This window comes from Gopherus evgoodei, chromosome 12 (genome assembly GCF_007399415.2).
Source record: "Gopherus evgoodei ecotype Sinaloan lineage chromosome 12, rGopEvg1_v1.p, whole genome shotgun sequence".
Taxonomy (NCBI): Eukaryota; Metazoa; Chordata; order Testudines; family Testudinidae; genus Gopherus; species Gopherus evgoodei.
Window position 1 is genome coordinate 31,079,956 of NC_044333.1, and position 12,438 is coordinate 31,092,393.

Consider the following 12,438-nt stretch of genomic DNA (forward strand, 5'->3'; position numbering starts at 1 on the left):
ATAATAAATATCAACAGCAGTGAGATGTAGTGGCAAAGAATGGTTTGATTTTTTTCTTTTCCTAGCACCTTGATGAAACAAGCTGCCACAGACTTATTTACCAAATATGAACTTTTGGCACCCATATACTGCAAAGTCTTCTACTGTCATGCATTTTACAGCAGCTTGATTCAGATACCGTATGGCAAATGGAATTGCATTGATACAGTGAAGGGCAGAACCAGGGCCATTGAGTGGGCAAGCAAGTTACAAAGGACATTCTCATATACAGATTTTGGAGTGTGAAACTTTAGCAGTTCTTTCAAAGTTTTGGTCAAGTGAGGTTTTTTTTAAATATTATTCTTAAGTGCTCCACCTAGATCCCATATCCAATATTGTTTTTAGAAACTGTAATGTTCCCTTCTCCTCTCGCCTGCTGTTTGCATTTGCAAGCTACTTAAGGGTATCCTAGAAACACCCCTGAACCTTTCTCCAGAATCTTAAACTTGATACTGCGCATGGGAAAAAAAAATGCTGGGAAAGCACATTTTCTCAAATTTGCCTTGCTTAACGTGAGGTGGTGCAGATGATAATAAATGTTGTGTGCCCTTGCTTTCAGCATGACATTTCTGGTGATAAGTTTCAACTGGTGGGCAAATATGTTTGCTGGTTCCTTCAGTTCTGTCCTATTCATGGTTCCTTCAGTTCTGTCCTATTCATTTGGATTATTTATATTATTCTGTAACCTTTTAAAGAGACTAGATTTAGCTGAAAAGGTTTTTTAAAAAAGAAACTGCTTCTTCTTTAGGAACTCTGTTGGTTGTTCTTAAAAGAATGTTTTCTGAAAAGAATTCCTAGGCTCATAGAACATATCCTGCTCAGTACAGAAAGCTTAACAGGGTAACTGGGCTTACTGATCACTATACAGTTATTTCATAAAAGTCTGTTTGGTTTTATGTACACCATTTAAAAAGTCAACAGTCTACCTTTTGGTGAAAGCATCTGGGATCCCTGAAAAGAGGGAAGATTTCCAAAATTAAGTTACAGCAGGGTCCTTAATTGGAAAGCCTTTCATATTGGTAGTACATTTGTTTACATTATAAATGTACATATTCATTCATGTTCTCACAGATTTCTAAAGTCCAGCATTTTCTTATGTAGAGCACCATTGTGCAACATTTGGGTTTCAGAGCTGAGGGTTCATTGGTTCCAATTTTCAAACATTGGGGTGGCATTTAATGAGGGATTTAGGGATCCAGCTCTCATTGGATTTCAGTAGAAGCTGGAAGGCTTACTCTCTTAGACACTTTTAAAGAGCCAAGTCAAGATGTCTAAAGTTAAGTATCTACATCCATATTTGGGCCCTAACTGACCATGCTAAGTATCCAGGTCTTGATTTATGCCCTTAAATCTAGGCAGGGTTTATTTGTTCATGGAGCAATGTTTAGTTTCAGACGTCCATGCTAATCTGTTTAATAATGTAATAAAGCTATGTCACAGGTGGTAGGTCTTATTAACATATCATTCTGTGTTTTACGTTCTTGCCTCATCACATCCCATTGTTCTGGCAAAAAAAAATGAAGTGACAATGATATGAAACACACTTTATATTTATATCACAAGGTTCACAGTTACTGAAGTTTCCCAGCATTAAAGTGAGGAAAGTGTCTAATCCTCTTCCAATCCTTGACTATTAAATAATGTCTACATTTTATGCATCAAATAGCCAGTAAAACACATACTCACAGTATTCCATTTCATCAACACACCGCTCCCATGAGTTCTGAAACTTCATACATCAAAATAAGCTCCTCTCCAACGCATTGGTGAGCTGAGGGTTTTTTGTTCCTTTCTCACATGTACTAATTACATTCAGCTGGTAAATGTCTTTTTTTTTCAGTGCTATCTGAAGGACATGAAAAAAATTGGAAATGCACATAGCTCATGCACTGAGGGGTTAAATTATGGTATTAGCCACAGCCATGCATTTGCTGTAGTGTACATAGCATTGCTCCTGCATGCAAAAAAAGTATTCACTGAAAACCATGACAGACTAATTGAAAATATAGTAGTTGAATATATTCCTATAATGAATACATTCAGTGAAAACAGTCTGCTCACAGATATTCTGCAAAGAGAAAAAGAGGCAGAAATGAACTTTTTGCTGGGAATTACTGGCTGATCGCTACTTGCATTAGTTTGCAGTTCAGGTGGCCATAGTATAATTTGTTATTTGTATTAAACTAGCACCTAGAGACCCTTATCAAGACAGAGATCCCACTGTGTTAGGTGCTATACAAAAGAGAATCCCTGGCCCCAAGTATTTATAATCTAAATAGCACCAAACATGTACTTTTTTTAGAGCTGACCAGGAACTTTTTGACAAAACATTTTTGTTTGGTTTTTGTTGGTGGTGTTTGTTATGTCAGTTCATTAAAACTTTTTACGAGAATGTACTGGGTTTGATGAAACTTTAATCAGAAGGGTCTTTCAGGTCCATGATGGAATTTCTTGTCAAAACCAGAGGGGACAGCCAGTGAGAGAAAAGGTTACCTCAGAATAGCTAATGGCTTATTGGTTAGGACACTTGCCTGGGCTTTAGAAGACCTGGTTTCAATTCCATGTTCTGCTTGATTTGGAAAAGGGACTTGAACCCTCCTACATTCCCAATGAATGCCTTGAACATTGGGCTATTCTGGCAGGGGTTTCTCTTTATTTTTTTAATGAAAAATTTGACAGGTCTCTGTTGTGTCCTGAAGAAGAAGAGGAACAGTTTATGAAGTCACAGGATGGGAAAACTATTTCCTGTCTAATTCTCCTCATTTTTCTTTGAGGGACAACATGAGCATCCTGGAAAATAGCTGTCACTTTAGTATGAATATAAAATTCTGGTTTCTGCATTATTACATCCTTGAAATTTAACATTTTTTGTCTTACAGGTGAAGGAGGCCATGCAGAGAATCCATGACAGGGGCAATATAGGAAAACTTATTCTGGATGTGGAGAAGGCACCCACTCCGCTGGTGAGTGAAAAGCACTGAGTATATAACAATTGTTATCATACAAATGACAGTGTGTCAACAACTCTGAGTTAATTATTTTGCCTGTGGTTTTCTACCAGATAATCTCACCTAAAGAGACAAAATCAGAACCAACAATCACAATCTTTAATTTATATCATAAGGTACAGTACAAATTGTAGTTCTTGTTTTGAAAGAGATTTGCAGTAAATAGCCACAGCAGTTCATTTCAAAGGTAAAATGGCCTTCTCTCTCTCAAAATATAAGCCAGTATTGCTTCTGGAAAATCTTATTGGATTAATTTGATTGGGAAAAAAAACAACACAGCATCTATTTCTGTCTCTGATGGAAAACGAATAGCAGTCCCATGTAATACTGGATTGCTACACTAGTGGAGATAATGCAATGGATTGATGCCAAACAGACAAAATCAACTTATCTTTACCTATAAACACAAGAAAGTACTCCCCTTAAAACCTGCCTCTCTGTAGAGTTGCCTTCCCAGTTCCATATAAAGGACAGGATGTGTATTGGGTAGGAACCAACTAGTGATTTCTTTAAACTTTGTTGAAAATGCCAGGTATGCTGATATTTTGGGTAAAGTCATGCTTTGTAAGCTTTAATGTAATGATAATTGTACTTGTTACTGGGCAGCACCTGAAAGAGAAGGCACATGGTGGATCTACTGAAACTAAATGTTGTGTTCAGACTGAGCCCAGCACATCAAGATGCTGAGAGCAAAAGGTTACAGAGAAATATCTGGTAGAGGGAAGTCAGCAGGATCAACCCAAAATTTGGCTATTTACATTGGAAAGAGTAATTGAAGAAAAGCAGGAACAAATTAACTAGAAAAGGGTCTAAAATGCACAGTTTGGATTCAGATCTGAAGTTTTCCCCATTTGGAGAGAGGTGGTTTGGATGTGCTCTAAAATTGACCACAAGTTACTTCATACTGTATATAACCCTCACAAGGCAGCAGGAAACCTGACTTAAAGGCTATTGGAGTCTCACACATGGAAACCAGACATTATCTGACACCAGACACTCAACTGAGCCCTAAAACTGTAAAACACAGCAGAGCAATAAAGAGTGAGGAAAGAGGAGGGTCTCCAACACTGCATTAATACATATTAAGCCATCTATTCTCTTGGTAATGCACACACCTAATTGCCATTAGTGTCTGTGGAAGCTACAGACTTAGAAAGTGAGCAGATATGTGATATATTTTCACAAACGCTGAAGGGAATTCATTCAGAAATATGAGGAATTTCATAATGTCACTTGTGTGTCCATTAAAATAAGGTTGCGTTTATTTATTTCATTTCATTTCATTTCTGTGAGGTTTCAAGAGCTAGCAACAATCTAATAGAGCAGCTATAATTTTGGCTGTACTCCATTTTTTTCCTCCTCCAGAGTTTATAGTTATTCATTGTCCTTAGTTAGGGAACCCAAACTGCAGTATGAACACTCGAGTATTTCATGATTCCGTTCTAATTCAGAACAATAGAGCTATAGTATTGCAAACTCGTCTGCTTCTCTGAAGGTAATTATTTAGCTGCACTGCACTTTGGCATCAAGAGTGGGATGAAGGGATCCAAATGGGCCAGGAACTCCAAAAAGAGAGAAATACGTTAGAAACAATAATCCACAAATATATTCAGAGCAGTAGGGGAAAAGTGGTTGTAGCCATTTTCCCCAGGGTTACCTCTTATTCTTCTGGTTTTCAAAGAATGGAAGAATACATAGTAAAACTGCCTTCTTTCCCCGAATATGTTTCCAAGTAAGTTGTTTGTTGTGAAATTAAGGAGTCAGGTTCTTACTGCAGTAAGCCATTCCAGGGCATGCATAATTAACTTATTGGTGCCCTCATGCAATACACCCCTCTGAGGCTGACATGACATGCAATACACCCCTCTGAGGCTGAGCCCACTAATGAACTCTCCATTGTGGATTATTGTGATCTGCAGGTAGAAAAATAAATCAAAGCTTGATGGTATTAATGTTTGGTTTTTAATTCCTTATTTCATACAGGTTTAGAAAATACCTATAAAGTCAAATGCGGATTTCACCATGTACTAAGTAGGGTAGTCTTTAGTTAACAAGAAAATTCAGTCCATGCAGATGAATGCACCAAAGATGTCTCATGGAACATGTAAAATGACTACAATTGTGTTTATGCCTGCTTGACCTCAGTCAAATTGGAAAGATGCAATGTAAGCATCTGTTGCATCTTTGCTATTTATACAGCATATAATAACCATTCTTGTCTGGAAAAAATGATGCTGTGCTCTTTAAATACTACTATGGATTAATATTTTGTGTGGTTATCTACAACCTGGAGAAGTTCCTGCACTACACAATAGAAATCTAGCATCTGTCCCACCATTAAATTATATTGTATTTTCACTGTAATGATGTTGATTCAGTACCTAGTTATCCTATGGCAGCAAGTATACGCACATTCACATGCCCAGTGGTCCTATAAAAATAGGTCCTATATTTCTTTTTATACAAAACAAATAACCATTCTGTGAGTTCCTAAGACACTGTGCCTCCTTGAATATTTGTAGGACCGGATGCCAGCTATTAACACTCACCAAAGTATCTTGCTATTCGCTTTTGTGAGATAACTGATTCTGAAGGATTCATAAAACACATGATGGATGCGCTTTGTGACCCTCCCACTCATTTTTCTTTCATCTTTGGGAGCCTTGATGTTGTTTTGCTACCAATACACACATCAAACCCAATTGCACAAATGTCGTGCATAGCAGCTCCTGATAAATAATTCAACTGTGTAATCCTTTGGAGAATGGTTTATGACCTTACACTGAAATTGATGTGCAACAGACAAATCTTTTGCACAGATAGAATGTGCATTTTCCATTTTTAATGAAGTTTTCTTTTTTTAATGTCACTTTATCAGGTGAGTCAAACTAAAATAAAAATAGCTGAAAAACCACCATAAATATTGTGATTTCCTTAATTTTGTTCACAGATGGCCAATGACAGCACAGAGACAAGCGAAGCAGGAGAAGAGGAGGAGGACCATGAAGGGGACAATGAGAATAAAGAGCGCATGCCATTCATCCAGTAACCCTTAGGAACCGGGAATGGGGGAAAACAGAAAGATTGATTGAGGAGAAGGGAACAAGACTGGGAAATCAATTCTGTGCATCAGTGAACAAATGCTGTAGTACAGTGTGTGTTGTATTTGTCTGCAGCCAGCTGAGCTATAAATTGTTGCTCATCGTTGTTTTGAACTCAAGTGCCATTCCCATCCAGTGCAGTATTATGACATTCCATAGTGTGACGGCCAGTCTGTAGGAGTCCCATTGATTTTTCTTTTCCTATCTAAAAGCCTTATTAACACTCTGCGTAATTTTAAATGGGCATCTTTCTTCTTGTGAATTTGTGTAATATTTTTTCAATTCGGAGATTTGTTTTTTTTAATTCCCTGCCCATCGTCTGGAATTCTCCAGTAATCAGAGGGAGGGCTTTCATTTTGTGGACTTTCAGTAAAGAAGGTCAAAACATAGCATTTCTTTATGGGACACAAATAAGAGGCTGCAAAGAAGACAAATTCTGTTTCCCTGAATCATGCTACTTCATCTCATAAACAGTTCTGTCCAGTTTTAAAAAAAATACCTCATTTGTAAACCTAGATAATATTGGTAGAATCTGAAAGAAAATGTGCCGGAAGTCATTACTAAGTGGCTTTGATTAGTGTTGTATAACCGCATTAGTCATCAGCACTACAAATTCAATGGAAATTGATGCCTGGTGCCAAGTGTCATGCTTACTGTTGATTCCCCTAATACCATTCCCTTATATTACTTGCAAGGAAAAGTCAATGGGCCACTTTTTCTGTCCAGTGCTTCTTAACCATATGAAACTTACCAAATGTACTGTTGATTCAACAGCATCTTTTCCCGAGGTTTAATTTGAGCTGGCTGTGTCCAAAAGCCGAAGCAAGCATATTCTTAGTGATATTTAAAAGCTGGCTAACAGTAGGGATCATTGTTCAGCACATGGAATAGATGTTATTTTGTTGGCTGAGTTTACACCTCTGAAATCACTAATGGACTAATAAGTTGAGTAATGGTGCCAAACTCCTACAAAGATTAATCAATTTGATCACAACTCTTAGGCCTCAATTCCATCAGCACTTATGCACATGAATAATTTTGCACAAGTGAGTAATCCTGTTGCAGATCTGTTCCCTTGTGTAAAGTTAGTCATGTGTGGAAATGTTTGCAGGATCGAGCCCTTAAGAACATGTAGCATATCTACCTCCCAGTAATGGAAACAAAAACAAAACATGACACTGAAATAAATATGCTTGTTCCTATATTCCATTTACCCAAGTAGTAGCTACTCAATTCTTCTGTGGTCCTTTTTTTTTTTTTTAAATGACTGCAGCCACTCACAATAGAAGCAGTAAAGGCCATGTCCAATACTTCATATTCTGACAATTCTCTTTTGGATTTAATATCTTTTTCACAAAAGAAAACACTTCTCTAAAATGCCAAGTTAGCTCCTAAACCTATCAGCGTTATGTAGTGATCAAAGTGAAAAATGGGTTTCTCAGGCTTTTCTCAATGTGTTGGGAAAGATAGGTCTGGATGACTTGTGTGTGTGGTTTTAGAAGATTCTCTCTCTCCCTTTTTTTTTTTAACCCCCTTCCTCTTTCCCTGTTTAATCCATGCTCCCTGAGTAGCAATGTCCATCTCTTTACTCTGTGCTCATGCAGTTGCTGCTCTAATACTAGTTAATTGTGCAGAATGTTCATTTTCAATGGGTTTACCGTGGATTGAAAAAAAATTGCAAATAATGAAAAAAGCCAAGTAGTCAGTTTATAGAGAGAAATGCCACAGAAAAAGCTGTTGTTGAAATACAAAACAGAATTTCAGTTTTTTATAGAATTTAACGCAGAACTTCAGCATAATGGTATCATCTTGTAATGCCGGTATTTATCTAATTTATTAGTGCCACATTAGGCCCAAGTTTGCCATCAGAATGCTGCCCAAATGAATTCAGTGAGAGTTTTCCATGCTTTGGGACTGCTAAATTGAACCTTTAAAGGAATCACCATTTAGTTTTTGTCACATAAGATGACAGTAAGAAAAATGGTTATCTTTGTTTAAAAGTTATTGTAGCAATTTTGTCCTGCAACACAGTTAAAACATAATTCATGACTTTTCATTTGACACCAAACTGAGCAATATTGCTAGTAACCCTGAGCTGGCAGCAAAGTGGCATTCCCAAGGCCTTAGATAACTAGGGCAAGCAGAGTAACAAACCAGGTCTTCTGTTAATACCACAGTCTTGGTGGGACGGTACTTACATTTCCTTTTGAGTCAAATAAAGATTAACATTCCTAGAGTATCTGTAGCAATGGTAGAGGACAATGATTAAAAGAAAACATTTTTCTCATTCTTTCTGGTTATTTTAGTGAGGCAAAAATACTTCTGATGCAAGTCATGCCAATTTAGGGCCAGTTTCTGAGCTCCAAAACGCCTCCTGAAAGGGCTGGAGAAATTCTACTGGATACAATGAATTTCCTCCAGATCTACCCTCCCCTTACCTGGGCTAACTTCTACTCTTCATTACGCTGGTGTAAATGTGGACTAAGTGAAGATCCTGTCCTCTTCCATTGAAATTAAATGGGAGTTTTCAATTAGCTTCAGTGGAAGCAGGATTGGGCTGTGAGAGCAGAATTTGACCCACTAGTCCTAAGAGTTTACTGAAACTTCACAAAAGGTGGCATCTCTTTTGTCTGGCATGTTACAGGCCATTCAGAAGAAAATGGTAGTAAGTAGGCTGTTATTACTGAACAAAACCCTCTCACAGTCTAAACAAATATTTGCATTTAGCACTTGCTAACTCTGTCAGTTAAACAACTTCTCTCTAGATAATTGATTGGTTTGAAATAAATTATTTCTCAATTTTGCCTTAAGGAACTGTGAAACCTTCTCTTTAACTGAAGTCTGATTGAAGTGAACTGAAACGTTGTTTAATTGTCTTGTTGCTTTAGAGCTTTTGTTATATTGTGCCTACAAAGCAAATTATGTTTACATAAAAATATAAATAAAATATTACGTATAGCATTACCCTAGACTGGTGTCACTCATTCTAGTATACTGCTCTTGTTTGGGAGGAGGCTAAGATAGGTTAAGAAAATGAACATTTTTTTGCAAAATACACTGGACCAGGGTCATTAAAACCAGCTGAAAACACTGCCTTTCGGAACAGTAACAACTCAGACATAAAATGTTCTATGATATTACAAAGAATTGGTATTTTTAACAATCTGTGAGAAAGGTCAGACTATCACAGCAGCATTTTCCTAAATTGCTAGGGGGAGAAATCAGTGGCTTTCACAGCATGTAAACACCAACTTTCAGAATGTTCTCTCTCGGATTGCATTGAGATAAATATGGGCATGCGTGTCACAGTCACAGTAAAGATTGCTCCCCCCATGGGGTCCCCTGAGTAAGCACCAGGGTTGTATATTGCTAACGCTTATATATGCATGGGAAAGGACCTCAGGAAGGGTTGAGTGAAAGGTTCCTTTGCAGGTTGCAAAAGGCTGAGGGGGAGGAAGGGAGAAAGGAATGGGTTAACTTAACAATCCAGCTAGGTTCAAAGATAAGGAATGAAACTGCAGCCCAAGGCCAATGCACACAAACAAGCTCCCTGCTGCCAAACAGCCAGAACCTTGTGAGAAAGGAGAACTGAGCCAGACAGACCTGACGAGGTTGCAAAACTAGACCGATTGCGAAGGCTAGTGAGTTGAAAACAACAACCTTGCGACCCTGAAGACGGTGTGTTTTGGGGAAACTGAGAGAGCTGAGGAAGACCAATTTGGACTGGTACTGAGAGCGTGGGGATGGGGGTGCGAAGGTCCCTAGACGAAAATGCCCCTGGAAGAACCCAGGACTTAAAATCCTCCCAAGAGCTGAAGCAAGTCAGAGATCTACAGCGGAACCTGGACGGCCTGTGCGCAGGAAGAACTCTTGTCTACCCTTCCCCCTCTTCTTCTTACGTTTCACCCAGGCTTGGCCATCCTTGGGTTGTATGTACGTGAGTATCAAAGTGGGTTTGGGCTTGGGTATTAATGCTTTCTTCCTTTCTCCAAATGACGTGGGGCATACCCAGCACTCACCGCTGTAATTTGATTAATAAAGCTTTAAATTTAGTCACTTGGTGTGCTCCTTCATATCCTCCCCTAAAGATCCTGCAGCCTCAGCCTGATCACCTGAAGCCCCAGGCAGATTGGTCACATAAATCTGTTACGTGCACATTAACATCAGAGACAATTTTTTCCTTTCAGACAGTAATAAGATATTTTTAGCTAATGGGATCGGGGTTTTTTCCCTTCCTTTCTGATTTACATACTGGAGCTCTATCTAAGTCAGTCGAACCAACTTGTGTAAGGGCTTGTCTACACTACCTGCTGGATCGGCAGGCAGTGATCATTCCAGCGGGGGTCAATTTATCACATCTAGCGTAGACACAAGAAATCGACCGCCAAGTGCTCTCCCGTCGACTCCAGTACTCCACCAGGCAAGAGGCACAGGCAGAGTCGACGGGAGAGCGTCAGCCATCAACTTACCTCAGTGAGTAGATCTAAATACATCAACTTCAGCTACGTTATTGACATAGCTGAAGTTGCATAACTTAGATTCTCCTCCCCACCCCCGAGTGTAGACTAAATGAAAGAACCACATACATGGTTATGATCTGAAACAATCAGGAGGGACTGGTTGGAAGGGAGGTCAGGTGGCTTTGTGCACAGTATTGGGAGTAAGAAGACCTGACTTCTAGTTGCAGAACTGCAGCTAACTTGCTATATGACCTTGGCCAAGTCACTTAACAGCTCTCTTCCTCAGTTTCTTCATTGGACTCTGATTTAGACAAATAGCCAATATAGTACTAAGGGAGCCTTCTCATATACTGATATTGACATTGAGCCATATTCTGCCCTAAGATCCATCTAAACCAGCTATCTAGGCAGTTAGGCTTAGATTTTCAAGGATATTTACACATAATATTCCCAATGGGAGTTAGGCACCAAGGTGCTTTTGAAAATCTAAGCAGACTCTGAACTGCATCTTTAAATGCCTTAATACCTTTGAAAAGCTGACCATTAAGTCCTTACTCTGTAAGGTGCTGAACATCCCTTAGCTTATGTTAAATCCCACGGGAGCTGACAGAGCTGAGCACCTCTCCAAAGCGTTCACAAAGCCCTTACTGCGTACTACATTCATCACTGTGAGGCCAGTGAATGAATGTTTTAACTTTAACTGTCAGTTTCCTGGCTCTTGCAGGTTTAAGTCAAGGGTATGTTTGTAGTTGATGCCTCCTTCACCTCACAGGAGTGTTATAAGAATTGACTGGTCAATATCTGTAGAGTGCTTTGACAAAAAGGGATATGTAAGTAATAATAATATTATTATTATGCAAGGTGTCCCTAAGGACATGAAACATCTCACAGCCAAGTTTCATCCAGTCCAGGTGTGTTGATTAGACTATATAATCTTCTGAATGCATTCTTATGAGCTCTATGGATATGTCTTTGATTCACATCCTGAAGATTGGGTATGCTTTTAATTATTGTGAAAGCCATCCATCAATAGAACTGGTGTGTGTGTGTGTCTGTGTATACACACACACCAGTGCTAATGATCGGATGGCTTTCACAATATTATATATAAACCAGTGATGGTAACTTTATACACATATCCTCTCAGCACACCTATCAAGGTGATATTTTTGACTTAGTAGCTCCATTAGAAGTCTCTCGTGTGAATTTCCAGTTCGCCATTGCCTTCATTTCTAAGGTACCCATTTTAACTTGCTGACTTTTTCCATGCCATTACTTCTTACTCCCACCTTTTTTCAATAGCAAGTTTCCAAATGACTTGACATTTCAGAATAAACGTCTTGCTGAAGGATTGTGTGAAGTGAAAATAGCAAAGAATCCTGTGGCACCTTATAGACTAACAGACGTTTTGGAGCATGAGCTTTCGTGGGTGAATACCCACTGCGTCAGATGTGACGAAGTGGGTATTCACCCACGAAAGCTCATACTCCAAAACATCTGTTAGTCTATAAGGTGCCACAGGATTCTTTGCTGCTTTTACAGATCCAGACTAACACGGCTACCCCTCTGATGTATGAAGTGAGGCATCCTTCTATCTAGTGAGTTCCTTTAAATAAGCTTCTTTAAACTAATGAATACCCGGCATTTCACCTGGTTGCTTAGATTTCAGATAATATTGAAACCTGTCTGTACTGTGACATGGTACCTCTGAAACATGAATACCACCTCTGATATTGGGCTGCCAGTAGCATTGATGGGATTTCTACATGCCTTACTTGGGTTTTTCAGTGGACTTTTTTGCCTAGGAAAAAGAGGACAGGGGTTCCAGAG

The 12,438-nt window shown here is 38.9% G+C and overlaps 1 protein-coding gene across 1 annotated transcript in view; it reads left to right on the plus strand.

Annotated features, from left to right (window-relative positions):
* Nucleotides 1-9,112, plus strand: part of VAT1L (vesicle amine transport 1 like) — an 80,084-nt gene extending 70,972 nt beyond the window's left edge. Inside the window, exons 8-9 of the mRNA XM_030582002.1 lie at nt 2,919-3,002; nt 5,998-9,112. Of these exons, the coding sequence (XP_030437862.1) occupies nt 2,919-3,002; nt 5,998-6,096 (183 nt within the window). The 3' untranslated portion in view covers nt 6,097-9,112. The remainder of the gene's footprint in view (nt 1-2,918; nt 3,003-5,997) is intronic.
* The last annotated feature ends 3,326 nt before the right edge of the window (nt 9,113-12,438 follow it).